Source organism: Scyliorhinus canicula, chromosome 3 (genome assembly GCF_902713615.1).
Source record: "Scyliorhinus canicula chromosome 3, sScyCan1.1, whole genome shotgun sequence".
Classification (NCBI taxonomy): Eukaryota; Metazoa; Chordata; class Chondrichthyes; order Carcharhiniformes; family Scyliorhinidae; genus Scyliorhinus; species Scyliorhinus canicula.
The window spans coordinates 33251189-33269586 of NC_052148.1; the positions used below are offsets into that span (position 1 = coordinate 33251189).

At 42.1% G+C, this 18398-nt stretch overlaps 1 protein-coding gene across 4 annotated transcripts in view; it reads left to right on the forward strand.

Moving 5' to 3' along the window:
• Positions 1 to 18398, forward strand: part of LOC119963887 (receptor-type tyrosine-protein phosphatase alpha) — a 300421-nt gene that overhangs the window by 243255 nt on the left and 38768 nt on the right. For all 4 annotated transcript variants that reach the window (XM_038793255.1, XM_038793256.1, XM_038793254.1 and 1 more), the window contains 4 exons: positions 1382 to 1418; positions 2706 to 2803; positions 3628 to 3747; positions 11768 to 11934. In XM_038793255.1, the coding sequence (XP_038649183.1) occupies positions 1382 to 1418; positions 2706 to 2803; positions 3628 to 3747; positions 11768 to 11934 (422 nt within the window). The remainder of the gene's footprint in view (positions 1 to 1381; positions 1419 to 2705; positions 2804 to 3627; positions 3748 to 11767; positions 11935 to 18398) is intronic.

Sequence of the window (18398 nt, forward strand, 5' to 3'; positions counted from 1 at the left end):
GACTGCAATGGACTTCGGTGGACTTATTCTTTGCTTATGCCAAGATAAGAGTTTTGGTGAAATTTCTCTTCGTGGGAGAAAAAAATTACACCAATAGAGCCAATAAAATTGGTGCGAGTACTTTGTGTAGCCAGGGTGACTTTGTAGGATAAGTAAAGTATTTCCAATCCCTATTTTCAAACCATTTTAATGTTCATGTCTTGACTCTTTTCATTTCATGAAATTTGTTGAATTCCAGTCCAAACAAAGAACATTACAGCATAGGTACAGACCCTTCAGACCACCAAGCCTGTAGGCATCCAGATTCCTATTTACACCGACTACTTATTGCCCAAACAATCTGTATCCCTCCATTCCCTGCCTGTTCATGTGTCTATCAATATAGATCTTAAACGTTACTGTCACGCCTGCTTTACCACCTCCACTGACGACGCGTTCAAGGCAGCCACCACCCACTGCGTGAAAAGATTTCCCCGCGCATCTCCCCTAAACGTTCCTCCTCTCACCTTGAACCTGTGCCCCCCTGTAATTTAGTCTTCCTGGGAAAAAGCTTCTGACTATTCACCCTGTCAATACCGCTCGGAAATTTGTATACCTCAATCAGGTCTCCCTTCTGCCTCCGTCTTTTCAGTGAAAACAATCCGAGTTTATTCAACCTCTCCTCATAGCTAACACACTCCAGACCATTCAACATCCTGCTAAACCTACTTTGCACTCTCCAAAACAGCCACGCCCTTCTGGTAGTGTGGCGACCAGAACTGAACTCCATATTCCAAACATGGCCAAACTAAAGTTTTATACAACTGTAACATGACCTGCCAACTCTTGTACTCAATACCCCGGCCGATGAAGGAAAGCAAGCCGCATGCCTTATTGACCACCCTATCCACCTGCATTGCCACTTTCATGGAACTATGAACCTGAACGCCCAGATCCCTCTGTATGTCAATGCTCTTTAGGGTTCTGCCATTTACTGTATAAATCACACCTGAATTTGATCTTCCAAAATGCATCATCTTGCATTTGTCCAGATTGAATTCCATCTGCCATTTCTCTGCTCAACTCTCCAATCTATAGTCTGCTGTATTCTCTGACATTTGTACCAATGTGGACAATGACATCTGTCTGTTTGCCCTCCAATTCTAGTCTTCGTTGTATTTCTTGCCAGAGAGATAACTCGTTGCATTTAGTATGAGCTTATTTAGTTATTAATTGCACATGTGTCACTTTCTGGTTATTCAGTCCTCTCCCCACCGCACCAGTACCACACCTCATCTCGACTTTTATTCTTTATTTGGGCAGGGAACAAAAAGACATCTGAAAGGACTTTTTTGATTATGTCGAGGAGTGATATTGATGCTGTGTTTTCTTTTTTTAAAAGGGTTATCAAGAGAAAAACAAGTTTATAGCAGCTCAAGGTAAATCGTAAACTTATTCAAATGTAGAATTTATTTTCTGAATGTGGCTGTCCAATAGTTCCTTGCGTGTAACTGTTATTGAAGTCAAAATGAATGGATTAGCATTTTCACAGCACCAATCGAAGAAGTGTTCATAGAACAAAGTGTTTTCTTACTCAGTATGATGTTGCTAGTCATTTATTAGATATTTTCATGCACGCATTAAGTTAAAAAAATTAAATTATAGTTTTGCTTTTTAGTTGTTAGAGACTAGGAAGAAGAAGGAAAACTGAAAAGATCAGAAATAGAAAATACTGATGTCCACGCACATGACTGAAGGAAACACTAATTGTTGCACGAGTTAAATTGACTGACAGTGAGATTACATGTTATCTGACTTCATCAGCTGTCAGAAATGCTTTTCATCAAGTCGAGAGAGCAGATCGGATGCATAATAAAAAGGGGGCTGGTTTAGCACAGTGGGCTAAATAGCTGGCTTGTAATGCAGAACAATGTCAGCAGCGCGGGTTCAATTCCCGTACCGGCATCCCCGAAACAGGTGCCGGAATGTGGCAACTAGGGGCTTTTCACAGTAGCTTCATTGAAGCCTACTTGTGAATAAATGATTATTATTATTAGTATTAATCTGTAGTGTTTGTAGAACAGTTTAGAAAAGCATTACAAGTTTGCAATGCATAAATGTAGTACGTTTAATTTAGGATTAAATTGTTGTCTCTCTTGTGTTTTTGATGGGATTATAGAACATAGCAAGATTACAGCACAGAAGGAGGTAATTTGGCCTGTCGTGTCTCTACCAACTCTCTGAGATACTCAGCTAGTCACGCTTCACCTTTTCCCCATAGTCCTGCAATTTTTAAATCTTAAAATAATTGTCAATTCAATTTTTAAAATCACAGTTGAATCTGCCTGCAGGGCATTCCAGATCTGAGCTACTTGCTGCAGGAAGCCATTTTGTCTCATGATGCTTTTGGTTCTTTTGCCCTTAACCTTGAGCCACTATCGATCTTTGTAGGAAAAAAAGGATGTAATTAGCAGATTGGAGATTGTGAATTAGGAAACAAAAGGAAATGGCCTGCTATATTTACTTGCCATTTGTGAATTAGTGTTTTGGATTTACCTGTGGTTTAAATTCAGTGTTTTGAATGTTTGTTCAGCACAGCTTGAAGAGTTTTCTTTAACGTTTTCTGGATTTGGTTTCTCTGTTATTCAGCAGCAAGAATCCTACCAAACCTGTAACGTGTCATTTGAGTAGATAATTTATGCTGCTTCTCTTCCAATACCTTTCAGGGCCGAAAGAAGAAACTGTGAATGACTTCTGGAGGATGATATGGGAGCAAAACACAGCAACGATTGTCATGGTGACAAACCTAAAAGAGAGAAAAGAGGTAATGCTGTTATACAGGATTATTTTGGCTAAGTGTTGCATTGCACATGATAAATGTATTCCGTTTCTTTCATATACATCATACTTGAGAAAGAATACGTGATTTTTCCAATTAAGGGGCAATTTCGCATGGCCAATCCACCTACCTTGCACATTTTTGGGTTGTGGGGGCGAAACCCACGCAAACACGGGGAGAATGTGAAAACTCCACACGGGCCGGGATCGAACCTGCGACCTCAGCAACGTGAGGCCGCAGTGCTAACCCACTGCGCCACCGCGCTGCCCATCCAAAGTAATCTTTTAATGCTCAGCAGCAATAAAACATTTAAAAAAATGAAGAATATAAGTAAACTGCATAGAGTCCATATGATCGCCAAACAGATCACCATTGCCTTCTGCATACAGAGAGGTTTTATTCCTACGTTCTTTTACCGTTTATTTTGTATAAAACCGAAGACTAAACTGGATGTACAGATTAGCCGTGTAAATACTTACTAATTTCAACAAACCCGCAATGAATTGTGGGGTGGGGGGGGGGGGGGGGGCAGTGATTGTAATCCTGGTATTCAAAGAAGACTGATTGAACAACAGCAGTGATGAAAAGACTCGAACACTTTATATATAGGACCCTATCAGTATTCACTTGGAGTATCATGCATAGTTTAGTTACTGAAGAAATCGGCCATCCTCACTATATTATCCCGCCACGGGACAATAGAGCCTAACACACATGATCTTTTTTAACTGTTACTAATGATAAGTGTGCTTTTTGTTCCAAAACCTTGTCTTCTAAGCACCTTCTAAGTGCTCTGATTTATGTTCCAGTGCAAATGTGCCCAGTACTGGCCAGACCAGGGCTGTTGGACATATGGAAACATCCGAGTGTCTGTGGAAGACATGATGGTGCTTGTGGATTACACCATCCGCAAGTTCTGCATTCAGCAAGTAAGTCTTTTAAGTTTGTTTTGTTCAGTGTCTAGATGTGAAAATATTTTTAAATTATTGTTGATTTGTTTAATAATAATCGCTTATTGTCACAGTAGGCTTCAATGAAGTTACTGTGAAAAGCCCCTAGTCGCCACATTCCGGCGCCTGTTCAGGGAGGCCAGTACGGGAATTGAACTCGCGCTGCTGACATTGTTCTGAATGACAAGCCAGCTGTTTAGCCCACTGTGCTGAACCAGCCCCTAATAATAGGGGGAAACATTTAGACATTTGTTTTTAGTCATTATTATACGCAGATTTAATAAAAGGTTGACTTGAAATAAAGTGTTATAATAATTCAAGCTGGCCACCAGCAATGTCTTAATTGGCTGTTCCTTCAACTCTTAGAACCATAGACCTCCTCCCGACAATTCACGCCTCTTTGAGGGAGCCATCCAAATTGGTTCACTTCCTGCTCTTCCTCCGTAGCACTGAATTTTTTCCCCCATTCACTTATCGATTCCTATTGCATCTCCTCCACTATCCTATAAGGCATTGCTTCCAGATAATTTTTTTTAAAATCTCCATCTACCATCTAATTCTTTTGTCAATTATCTTGAATCTATGTACTCTGATTAACCACAGAAAGCATTTGGTTGCAACAGATTCCCAGAAATTGTGTTTTTGTTTTCCATTGCATTTTTTTGTTTTGTTTCAATTGGAGGAGGATGCAGTTGCATAATATTTGCCACTAGACTAGTAACCCAAGAATATACATATAAAACATCCAATGATAATTGACAAATCCTTATGGGGAAAAAAGTATCATAAAAGTGACAGTGAAACTTGTTTTAGATTATTATAAAAACTCAACTGGTTCACTGATATTCTGTTGGAGAAAGAAATGTGTTCACATGTCTTAATTGACCTATAGCTACCCTTTGAAGTAATGTTGCAAGGCACTCACTACAAGAAAGTAGCAAGATTTCAGGGTAATTAATGAATTGTTAGCCATGGGAGAACACACACACCCCAAATAGTGCACTGTTTTCTAAACCCCAGAAGGACTGAACCTTGATATAACTATTGATTTAAGGCCTTATGCAACATATAATAAATATATAATGTTGGGAGGGCTTTAAACTAACTCAGCAGAGGTATGGGAACGGAGAGAGTGTGCAGGTTAGGTGGATTGGCCAATGCTAAAATTGCCCCTTAGTGTCCAGGAGTGTTCAGGTTAAATTATGGGGCAGGGCAGAGGAGTGGACCTAGATAAGAGTGCTTTTGGAGGATTAATGCAGATTCAATGGGCTGAATGGCCTTCTTATGACCTGTAGGGGTTCTATTAAAGATGAATATAGGAGTGCATAAAATACAGGAAGAGACAGATAGCACAAGTATAGAGAATAGTTAATAGGTGGAGTCAGAAGAAGGGAGAAAGTAATGATTAAAGTCTAAATCACGGTGACTGTGCATGAATGTGAATGTACGTAGTAAATTGAAAAAGACTAGGGAGTTACAGGCACAGATTGCCATGTGAAAATATGATGATGTGATGATAAGAGACTTGGCTCAAGGAAGGACAGGACTGGGTGTTAAAAATTCCTGGGCACAAGGTATTCAAAAATATAGGAAAGGAATAAAAGGAGGAAGGGTGGCGGCATTGGTTAAGAAGAGCATTGCAGGGCTGGAGAAAGAGGATGTTCCAGAGGGTTCAAAGACAGAATCAATATGGCTAGAGCAAAGAACCATAAAGCGTGCAATTACATTGTTCGGTGTAGTCTATTGACCACCAACTAGTGAGAAGGATGTAGAAGAACAGATTTGCATGGTAACTACAGAAATGCAAACATTATAGCGTACAATGGGGGACTTTAATTAACCAAACATAGACTGGGACAGTGGTAGAGTAAATGGGGAAGGGGGATGCAAACATTCCTAGATTGTGTTTAGGATAATTTTCTACAGCAGTATGTGTCCAGCCCAAGAGAAAGGATGTACTGTTGGACCTGGTTCTTAGAAATGCAGTGGGCAAAATAGATCAAGTGGCAGTGGGGGGAACCTTTAGGAGACGGTGATTATTATATCGTAAGGTTTAGGACGATGGCGGAAAAGAACAAACAATAGGCAATCCAGATTAAGAATAATTAACTGGGGGAGAGTCGACTACAATGGGGCAAGAATGGAGCTTGGCTGGAAACATTGGAATGAAACATTAGTGGGAAAACAGTGGCTGAACAATGGGCTATCTTCAAAACAAATGGTTCCAGGCAGAGGTGAGATATATTCCCTCAAAAGGGAAATGTAGCGCAAACAAATCCAGAGGTCTGTGGATGAAAAAGAGGATTGAAATTAAGATAATGAAGAAAAAGTTTGTTTATGACAGATGCCAGGAAGAAAATAAAATTAAGAACCAAGAGGAATACAGAATGTTCAGATGGGAGGTGAAAAAGCACATTAGAGAAGTGAAGAAGAATTATGAGAAAAGAGTGGCAGTCAACATAAAGGAGAATCCTACAGTTGGCTTCAGGCATAAAGATAGTAAACAGGTGGTAAAAGGAGGAGTAGGGCTGACTATGAACCAAGATGGATGATGCACACCTAGTACTCCAGGAGGAACATTGTGAGATACTGGATGGGAAAATGATAAAGAGAGAGGAAGTACTCGAAGGATTGAAAGCCTTGCTAGTTGATAAGTCGCCAGGGCCAGATGGATTGTTTCCGAGGCTCCTGAAGGAGGTCAGGGAGGAGATAGCAGAAGCTCTGAGGATGATTTTCCAATCTTCACTAGACACAGGGGAGGTACCGGAGGACTGGAGAAATGCAAACGTGGCCGAACAATTATAGGCCAGTTAGTCTTGCACAGTGAGTGGCAGATTTGTAGAATCAATCTTGAGAGATGGGATTAACTATCACATAGAAAGGCATGGACTAGTCAGGGATAGTCAGCATTGATTTGTTGAAGGAAGGTCTTGCCGTACAAATATGATCAAATTGTTTGAGGAAGTGACAAGAGGGTTGATAAAGATAGTGCAAGTATGTGGTGTACATGGATTTTAGCAAAGTGTTTGGCAAAGAACCACATGGCAGATTTATCAAGAAAGAGAAAGCCCTTGGGGTACAGGGCAATGTGGCAAACTGGATAAAAGTTGGCTTAGTAACAGGAAACAAAGGGTAATGGTTGATGGCTGTCCTTGCAATTGGAAAGTTGTTTCAAGTGGTGTTCAGTGTTGGGACCCTTGTGTTATGTATTAACGATTTGAACGTGAACGTCGGGAGCACAATTGGGAAATTTGCAGACGACACAAACTTTGGCTGAGTGGTTTCCTCCCACAAGTACCGAAAGATGTGCTGTTAGGTGAATTGGACATTCTGAATTCTCTCTGTGTACCCAAATAGGTGGCGGAATGTGGCGACTATGGGCTTTTCACAGTAACTTCATTGCAGTGTAAAAAAAATGTAAGCCTACTTGTGACAATGATTATTATTAAGGAAGAATTAGAAAGGGCACCTGGGTGTCCTCAGGCTGGCATGGACAAGATGGGCCGAATGGCCTCCCTCTGTGCTCTACCTTTTCTATGATTCTAAGAAGGGGGTTTACACATGGAGGCAGGGGCATGGCTGAGGTACTAAACAAATATTTTGCATCTGTCTTTTCCAAGGAGATAGATGCCATTCAAGCCATGGCGACGGAAGAAGTAATTCTGTTATGAGAAGGGTTCAAAGTTGATAAGGAAGGATGGATTTTTCTCATTTTTGACTTAAGTTTCAACTCGGGCAGGAAAAACAGTATGGAACCCACCGGCTCCACTAACTGCTTTTCCCACGTTTTGACACTTAATCGAGAATAATCCTAGAAGTGGGTCCCACAATGTCATGCTGGCAAAGCCTGCCTCAAATCTCGGGTCCTGAAAGATTTGGGCGCCCTTTTTAAATGAGGAACTCCTCCCCCATGGACAATGGGCCAAAAATGGGGTGGGAAATCCCTCCCCAAGTGTTGGATAGACTGTTGGTACGTAAAGTCCATGGGTGTTGAAGGAAATGAATGGAAATTTCAGGGGCACTGGTCATAACCTTTCCGTCTTTCCTAGAATGCAGGGAGGTGCCAGAGGCCTGAATAATTGCACACATTACATCCTTGTTCAAAAAGGGTTGTAAGGATAAGCCCAGCAATTGCAGACCAGTCAGTTTAATTTCAGTGATGGGAAAGATTCTCAAAATAATTATTCCGGATATAATTAATAGTTGCATGGAAAAATGTGGGTTGTCATTCATTTCTGAATTGGAAATCATGTTTAACAAACTTGTTGGAGTTTTTGAAAAGGCAACAGGGGTTTGATCTGTTGATGTGTACTTGAACTTTCAAAAGGCATTCGATAACAGTGCTACATGACAAAGATAAGTTATAGCTTATGAAATAAAATGGGCAGTAACAACGTGACTACAAAATTGGCTGAGTAATAGGAAACAGTCAAACATTGATAGTCAATGAATATTTTTCTAACTGGAGGAAGGTTCCAGGAGAAGGAATTGAGTTCCCCAATTTTGATGGAATGGCGGAGCAGAATGGCCTAATTCTGCTCCTATATCTTATGAACTTATGATATTGGGACCCTTACTTTTCCTGATCTATGTTAATGATCCTAGATCATGGTGTGTAAGGCACAATTTCAAAGTTAGCGGATAACACAAAACTAGAAGCATTGTAAATATAGGATGAACATGGCGAGACAAAAGTAAAGGGTACTTAAGGAGATGGAGGAGCAGCAGAGGGACCCGTGTGTATATGTGCATATCATTTCTGGTGGCAGGACAGGTAGAGGGAGTAATTAATAAAGCATATGGTGTTCTGGGCTTTATTAATAGGGGCATTGGGTACAAGAGTAAAGAGGTTAAGCTGAACATATACAAAACACTAGAGAGACATGAGCTGGAATATTGTGTACAGTTCTGGGTGCCACACCATAGGAAGGATGTGAATGTATTGGAAAGAATGCTGCAGAGCTTTACAAGAATGGTTCAGGGATGAGAAACTTCAGTAATGAAGATACATTGGGTGAGGTTGGGACAGTTCTCCTTGGAGAGAAGAAGGCTAAGAGGAGATTTGATAGATGTTCAAAATCCGGATGGGGCGTCCCGCTCATAAAAGGATCGAGAAAGAGAGGGCAGAGATTTAAAGTGATTTGCAAAAGAAGCAAATGTGAGCAAAATATTTTTCGCACATGTGGTTTAGGCATTGCCTGGAAATGTGGTGGACGGTTCAATCAAGGCATTCAAGAGGACATTAGATGATTATTTAAATAGAAACAATGTGCAAGGGTACAGGAAAATGGCAGAAGAATGGTGCTAAGTCATTTGGAGAAACGGTGCAGCCACAATCGATCAAATGGTCTCTTTTTGTGCCATAGCACTTCTGTGATAAAAGCGAACTGACATAGGTCGGAAAAATATATATAATAACTACTTCTTTATGGAAAGAATGCGCAGCACTAAAATGGTGTTTTTAGGGAGAATGTGAGTCAAAAAATTTAGATTTTTTTTGAAGAGCCAGTGACAGGCAGCACCGTTTTGTGAAGGGGAGGTCGTGTCTCACTAACTTGTTAAGAGTTTTTCGCGGAGGTCAAAAAGATGGTTGATGCAGGTAGGGCAGTGGATGTTGTCTATATGGATTTCAGTAAGGCCTTTGACAAGGTCCTTCATGGCAGACTGGTACAAAAGGTGAAGTCACACGGGTTCAGAGGTGAGCTGGCAACATGGATGCAGAACTGGCTAGGTCATAGAAGGCAGAGTAGCAATGGAAGGGTGCTTTTCTGATTGGTGGGCTGTGACTATTGGTGTTCTGCAGGGATCAGTGCTGGGACCTTTGATGTTCATAGTATATATAAATGATTTGGAGGAAGATGTGACTGGTCTGATTCGTAAGTTTGCGGCCAACACAAAGGTTGGTGGAATTGAGAATAGCGATGAGGACGGTCAGAGGATACAGCAGGATTTAGATCGATTGGAGACATGGGCTGAGAAATGGCAGATGGAGTTCATTCTGGACAAATAGAACATAGAACGATACAGCGCAGTACAGGCCCTTCGGCCCTCAATGTTGCACCGACATGGAAAAAACTAAAGGCCATCTAACCTACACTATGCCCTTATCATCCATATGCTTATCCAATAAACTTTTAAATGCCCTCAATGTTGGCGAGTTCACTACTGTTGCAGGTAGGGCATTCCACGGCCTCACCACTCTTTGCGTAAAAAACCCACCTCTGACCTCTGTCCTATATCTATTACCCCTCAATTTAAGGCTATGTCCCCTCGTGCTAGCCACCTCCATCTGCGGGAGAAGGCTCTCGCTGTCCACCCTATCTAACCCTCTGATCATTTTGTATGCCTCTATTAGGTCACCTCTTAACCTTCTTCTCTCTAACGAAAACAACCTCCAGTCCATCAGCCTTTCCTCATAAGATTTTCCCTCCATACCAGGCAACATCCTGGTAAATCCTCTGCACCCGTTCCAAAGCTTCCACGTCCTTCCTATAATGAGGCGACAAGAACTGTACGCAATACTCCAAATGCGGCCGTACTAGAGTTTTGTACAACTGCAACATGACCTCATGGCTCCGGAACTCAATCCCTCTACCAATAAAGGCCATCACACCATAGGCCTTCTTCACAACCCTATCAACCTGGGTGGCAACTTTCAGGGATCTATGTACATGGACACCGAGATCCCTCTGCTCATCCACACTACCAAGAATTTTACCATTAGCCAAATATTCCTTATTCCTGTTATTCTTTCCAAAGTGAATCACCTCACACTTCTCCACATTAAACTCCATTTGCCACCTCTCAGCCCAGCTCTGCAGCTTATCTATGTCCCTCTGTAACCTGCAACATCCTTCCGCACTGTCTACAACTCCACCGACTTTAGTGTCGTCTGCAAATTTACTTACCCATCCTTCTGCGCCCTCCTCTAGGTCATTTATAAAAATGACAAACAGCAACGACCCCAGAACAGATCCTTGTGGTACGCCACTCGTAACTGAACTCCATTCTGAACATTTCCCATCAACCACCACTCTCTGTCTTCTTTCAACTAGCCAATTTTAAATGTGAGGTAATGTATTTTGTAAGGTCTAATACAGGTAGGGAATATACAGTAAATGGTAGAACCCTCAAGAGTATTGACAGTCAGAGAAATCTAGGTGTACAGGTCCACAGGTCTCTGAAAGGGGCAACACGGGTGGAGAAGGTAGTCAAGAAGGCATACGTCATGCTTGCCTTCATTGGCCGGGGCATTGAGTATAAAAATTGGCAAGTCATGTTGCAGCTGTATAGAACCTTAGTTAGGCCACACTTGGAGTATAGTGTTCAATTCTGGTTGCCACACTACCAGAAGGATGTGGAGGCTTTAGAGAGGGTGCAGAAGAGATTTACCAGGATGTTGTCTGGTATGAAGGGCATAAGCTATGAGGAGAGGTTGAATAAACTTGGTTTGTTCTCACTGGAACAACGGAGGTTGTGGGGTGACCCGATAGAGGTTTACAAAATTATGAGCGGCATAGGCAGAATTGATGGTCAGGTACTTTTTCCCAGGATGGAGGGGTCAATTACTAGGGGGCATAGGTTTAAGGTGCGAGGGGCAAGGTTTAGAAGAGATGTACGAGGCAAGTTTTTTACACAGAACGTAGTGGGTGCCTGGAACCCACTACTGGTGGAGGTGGTGGAAGCAGGGACGATCGTGAAGTTTAAGGGGCATCTTGACAAATACATGAATAGGGTGGGAATAGAGGAATACGGACCCTGGAAGTGTAGAAGATTTTAGTTTAGACGAGCAGCATGGTTGACGCAGGCTTGGCGGGCTGAAGGGCATGTTCCTGTGCTGTACTTTTCTTTGTTCTTTGGTCTTTGACTGGTCTCCGAATTAATTTAGTTTTTGAATTTCTGGATCAGTAAGATGAAATGTGCCAAAAATAGCCTTTCTCATTGAGAACTGTTGTGCACTTTGTTTTCAGCAATTTATTTTCCATTTCCATCTCTATAGGTAGGAGATTTAATGAATAAGAAACCTCAACGACTGGTTACTCAGTTTCATTTTACCAGTTGGCCTGACTTTGGAGTTCCATTTACCCCAATTGGCATGCTCAAATTTCTAAAGAAGGTGAAGACGTGCAATCCATCCTTTGCAGGTGCCATTGTTGTGCATTGCAGGTCAGTATGTTTTTTAATTAGTTCTTGGTAGATTTCTGTTTTGATGGTGGGAAAAGATTCACAAAAGTTTAAATTTTCCTTCCTTCATTTCATGGCACGAGAATGGAGTGGAGGTCATGGGAGCAAAAAACAGTGGTAAGCGTTTTGTGCATTAATGCAAGGAAAACTGTAGAAAAAAGAAGAGAACAACTAGCATTTATACAGCATTTTTCACAACCACCAGACTCAAGTGCTTTACGACAAATTAATAAAAATAATTAAGTACTTGAAGTGCAATGTTGTAATGCAGTTGTAGTGCAATGCAGTCAGCATTTTGTTTTGGATTTTGCCAACGTGAGCTGTGTGAGTACAGTCAGTATTCTGTTTGTTATAAATGATCGAAGGAACATGCTTTCTGATTCAATCAGCCAATCACTGGGATGTCCGGCCTGTTGTTAAACTCGCACTGAATAGCACTGAAATTCATACCTAAAGTTCCTCAGTTGTGAGATAGGTGCCTTTGTGCACTGACAAATTGTTGGTGGAAAATGCTACTCGTGTAGTGATGTGGGCATTGCTGGCTGGGCCAGCATTTAACTGAGTGGCTTACTAGGACATTTGATAGTCAACCACATTGATGTAGGTCTGGAATCAACTGTAGTCCAGATCAGGTAAGGATGGTAGATTTAATTCCCTAAACGACATAAGTGAACCAGGTGAATTTTTACAATAATGGTGTCATTTTAGTTCCAGATTGTTTATTGAATTAAAATTTCACCATCTGCCATGGTGGGATTTGAACCCAGGTCATTGCCTGGATTACTAGTCCAATGATAATACCATGCTACTGCCACCACTTCTTCTTTGGCTAAGGCTCTATTTGCAAGATTGCTGTTAAGACCAATCCTATAGCACATGGAGCTATATGAATCACAATATGTATATTGACCAGTGAAGATAAACACATTGTAGACTGTAGTGGAAAATCCATTCTCGGATTTCTGAACAACTGCGTCGAGGAAGGGAGCATGTTCGGCTGCTCCATTTCAAAAGTCTACTGTTTGATGTGATTCCGTGATTGGGTAGCACGTGCCGAACTATCCCAAGTGTGCCAATAGCTACACTAACAACCAATTTAAGATAGCTGAATTCAACATTGGTCAGTTACGTTTGCTTGAAGCAACATATAGTCATAAGCAGACAGCCATTCTCTGCAAACAATGGGAGTATATTCAAGCCTTGTGCCTTTTTTGATTTACCCAGGAACTTGGGAACCCTGTAGTTCCCATTACTTTTTCCATGGCAATGCCTCAGCCAATCCGCACTCTTTTCTACTGCAGTGTTATTCGAATTCTGAAAAGAACGCAACTATTTTCAATTTGTAAAACTGAGGAAATGTTACTGCACCGTGAGTGATAACTCTGACCAATAGGTATCTTTTATGTTAAAACAAACTTTAAATAACCACATTACCAACAAAGAAATAACTTTACAATGAACAATTATAACCGTTCTTGAGTAAAATAAGAAACCTGCCACTATATTCCAATTAAGCAAACCAATATATATTAAATACCACTCATGAATAAAGTTAACAACCAGGTTTTACTTGCTTTTCTCTGTGCAGAATCTTTGGAGAGCGAACCTTCCAGGATCCAACTGAAACATCTCTGTTAAGAGTTCTAGGACCTATTGACTCTTCAGACAGACCTGGGCCAGGATTCTCACCTACCTGGCGGGGCGGGGGGTCCCAGCGGGATGGAGTGGCGTGAACCACTCTGGCGTCGGGCCGCCCCAAGGTGCGGATTTCTCTGCACCTTTAGGGGCCAAGCCCTAACCTTGAGGGGCTTGGCCTGCGCCGGAGTGGTTCCCGCAGGGAAGGGGGCCACTTCCGCATCCGCCATCGTGAAGGCTATGGCCAACGTAGAAGGAAAAGAGTGCCCCCACAGCACAGGCCCGCCCGTCAATCAGCGGGCCCCAATTGCGGGCCAGGCCACCGTGGGGGCACCCCCCGGGGCCAGTTCGCCCCCCCCCCCCCCCCCCAACACAGGACCCCAGAGACCGTCCGCGCTGCCAGTCCCACCGGTAAGGGAGGTGTTTTGATTCCCGCCGGCGGGATCGGCATGACAGCAGCGGGACTTTGGCCCATCACGGGCCGGAGAATAGCCGGGGGGGGGGGGGGGGGGGGGCGGCCGACAGGCGCGGCGCGTGATTCCCGCCCCCGCCGAATCTCTGGTGCTGGAGACGGCGGGGGCGGGATTCTCGCGGCCCCCCCCCCGGCGATTCTCCGACCTGGCAGGGGGTCGGAGAATCCAACCCCTGATTCCTCACATTAACTACATCATCTGTTACCTGTAAATATGTATGTTAATTTTTGCGTGTTTGTTTTTGTTTGTTTTTTTTTTTGTTTCTCTCTCCTAACAATTTGTAATTTGTTCAATATAAAATACGAAAACTGAATAAAAACATTTATAAAAAAAAAAACTACATCATCTGTACCCAAAGCAATAAGGCATTATTTTGTTCTGACAAGATGCCCCTTGACTTGTTTAGGCAGGACTAAACTCAATACCCCTCATAAATTATCTACACCCCAGGGGTCCTTCAATCTTGAACAATATTCCATTAGCTATTTATCTGTAAACCAAGTAAACCATTATCAAAATCTATTAATGGAATACTTCACCTGCAATCAATAAGAACATTACTTTTATGACATCTTAATCATCGTTCTGGAAGTCATGTATGCATGTTAATCCAGTTTTTAATATTCTTATCACAAAAAATATAAAATATGAATACTTCTTGCATTCATCATGCTATAAATTGCTGTGATTGTTTGAAAATTGTATTCTTCTATTTGCCTGGAGAGGTGCAAGACAAAAAAGCTTCAACTACATGTCTCTTCAGCAATATTAAAATATTTCATTGACTCTGAATATGCTGGCAGTTTTGAGTAATTGAGTGAAGGATAGGTAACCATCATGCCCACCTTGTAGCCATTAAAGATCATTCAACCTGCCCATGAGCACATCGTACCCCTACATCTCTTAATTTCGGGCCTTCCCTTCCATCAGCAGTGCAAAGATCTGTGGACACAGAAAAAAATGCTAGATCTGAAGCCTGACTGGCTTCTTGTCATTTTTATAAAATAGGGTGGACAACAGTTCATAAAAGGAGTGGGTGGACAAAAGTTTCAACAGTCAGTTTTAGGTTTGGTGATTTGGCAAGAAACCATCCTGCATATCCTCCTTTATCCTAGGATCTGCTTTTTTTTTGTGGCCTGTAATAGGATTGAAGTCTCCCGTACATATTGGCTGCTTTTTTTTGTGGTTGGCTTTATGCTGATTTGGGAAAAAACATCTTCTATGCATAGTTTGTGATTTACATTTCTGAAAGTTCTACCTGGATTTTGATTTTTCCCTTTTATTTTGCAATATGACCATATCTTTTATCATTTGCTCTTATGTTTATAACTGTATATTTTCAGTGGAAATCTTCTCAGCATTAACTTACTTGTGCACTTCATTTTTAACTTGAAACAGTATTTTCTTAAGAAGTTTTTTTTGTTCAGTGGATGTGGGTGTTGCTGGCTGGGCCAGCATTCATTGCCCATCCCTAATTGCCCTTGAGGGGCAGGTTAAGAGTCAACCACATTACTGTGGATCTGGAGTCACATGTAGGCCAGACCAGGTAAGGACAGCAGATTTCCTTCAACAATCAACTTTTAACTCCAGATTTTTTTTATTGAATTCAAATTTCACCATCTGCCATGATGGGATTTGAACCTGGGTCTCTGGATTACTAGTTCAGTGACAATACCATTGCACTGCTCTCTTCCCCCAGATTTTGTTCATAAATGTTCAGCAAAATGTTGCTTGGGCTCTCGCTGCCACCTTGTGGAGCTATTGGTACATTTAACTTGGAAACTTTAACCCATGAGAATTTTGTTGAGAAACATTGACAGAATATTGGCCAGGCTATACTGCCACCTTGTGGATCTTCAAAATATTGTATGCCAGTGCAAATGTTTAGTCAATGCTGGAAGATTTAGTTTTAAAGAAAATTCAAGGGTCTGAAAGTGTTATAATCTCCCACACCCATCTTTCTGGCAACTGTCAGTTCTTCAATGTAGTTTCTGCCAAAGTACCTAAACAGCAATAATCAGAGTTACAAATAACATCTTCCAAGGATGGGACATTTTCACTGTTTGGCAGAATTTTGACTTTCATCACGGAATTCTGTCAATGTTTTCCTGATCTTTGAGTGGAATGTGTGTGGCGTAGTGGTATTATCAAGAAATTCAACCAAATCAACCATCATATTTAATTTATTAGAAAAGCACTTTCCCAACTCGCTAGTAGAACCCTCAAGAGTATTGACCGTCAGAGAGATCTAGGTGTACAGGTCCACAGGTCACTGAAAGGGGTAACACAAGTGGAGAAGGTAGTCAAGAAGGCATACGGCATGCTTGCCTTCATTGGCTGGGGCATTGAGTATAAAAATTGGCAAGTCATGTTGCAGCTGTATAGAACCTTCATTAGGCCACACTTGGAGTAGTGTTCAATTCTGGTCGCCACACTACCAGAAGGATGTGGAAGCTTTAGAGAGGGTGCAGAAGGGATTTATCAGGATGTTGCCTGGTATGGAGGGCATTAGCTATGAGGAAAGGTTGAATAAACTTGGTTGGTTCTCACTGGTACGAAGGAGGTTGAGGGGCGACCGGATAGAGGTCTACAAAATTATGAGGGGCATAGACAGAGTGGATAGTCAGAGGCTTTTTCCCCATGGTAGAGGGGTCAATTACTAGGGGGCATAGGTTTAAGGTGCGAGGGGCAAGGTTTTGAAGAGATGTACGAGGTAAGTTTTCTTTTTTACACAGAGGGTAGTGGGTGCCTGGAACTCGCTGCTGGAGGAGGTGGTGGAAGCAGGGACGATAGTGACGTTTAAGGGCCATCTTGACAAACACGTGAGTAGGATGGGAATAGAGGGATACGGATCCCGGAAGTGTAGAAGATTTTAGTTTAGGCGGGCAGCATGGTCGGCGCAGGCTTGGAGGGCTGAAGGGTCTGTTCCTGTGCTGTACTTTTCTTTGTTCTTTGTTCTGTACAAATGGTGGAACTTCCTGGAATTCCTGAGGACACGTATCAAACGGAGTATTCCAAAACTACTGCTCAGACCTCTGGGTAGCAAGCATCAGAATGCCACTTCTACTGATTTCAAGCACTTGTACTTAATCGATAATAACATTTAGGACTGAAATTGTAATCTGAAAGGGTCATCACATCAGATACATTAACACAGATGTTGGGTACGGTAAGGCAGTGGAATAATGATCCAGATTTCTGGACAAAGAATTTAAAGTTCAAAACCCGCCATGGCAATTCAGAATTTAAATTCAATTTTTTTTAATCTCAACGCTATGTGGGGAGAAAAGCTGGTATTAGTAAAACTGACCATGAAGCTGAGTATAAAGGTAATGAAGTGTTGTTACAACTTTACAAGGCATTGGTAAGACCGCACCTGGAGTATTGTGCATAGGTTTGAACAAAGAAAATTACAGCACAGGAACAGGCCCTTCGGCCCTCCCAGCCCGTGCCGATCCAGATCCTTTATCTAAACCTGTCTCCTATTTTCCGAGGTCTACTTCCCTCTGTTCCCGCCTGTTCATATACCTGTCTAGATGCCTCTTAAATGATGCTATCGTGCCCACCTCTACCACCTCCGCTGGCAAAGCGTTCCAGGCACCCACCACCCTCTGCGTAAAAAACTTTCCACGCACATCTCCCTTAAACTTTCCCCCTCTCATCTTGAAATCGTGACCCCTTGTAACTGACACCCCCACTCTTGGGAAAAGCTTGTTGCTATCCACCCTGTCCATACCTCTCATAATTTTGTAGACCTCAATCAGGTCCCCCCTCAACCTCCGTCTTTCCAACGAAAACAATCTTAATCTACTCAACCTTTCTTCATAGCTAGCACCCTCCATACCAGGCAACATCCTGGTGAACCTCCTCTGCACCCTCTCCAAAGGTTTGGTCCCCTTATTTGAGGAAATATGTAGTGGCATTGGAGGCAGTTCAGAGGAAGTTCACTAGATTGATTCCAGAAATGAGGGGTTTGCCATATAAAGAGAGATTGAGCAGTTGAGGCCTATATCGCTAGCGTTTAGAAGAATACGGGGAGATCAGATCGAGGTATACAAGATGCTAAAAGGTATGGATGAAGTAGAGGTGGAACAGATGCTTCCTCTTGTGGGGCATTCTAAAATGAGAGGTCATAATCTTAGAATAAGAGGTAGCAAATTTAAGTCAGTTTTGAGGAAAAACTACTTCTCCCAAAGGTTTGTGAATCTGTGGAATTTGCTACCCCAGAGTGCAGTGGATGCAGGAACAGTGAGTACATTTGAGGAGTTAGACAGATTTTTAATTGGTAATGGGTTGAAGGGTTATGGAGAACGGGCAAGTCAGTGGTGTTGAGGCTAA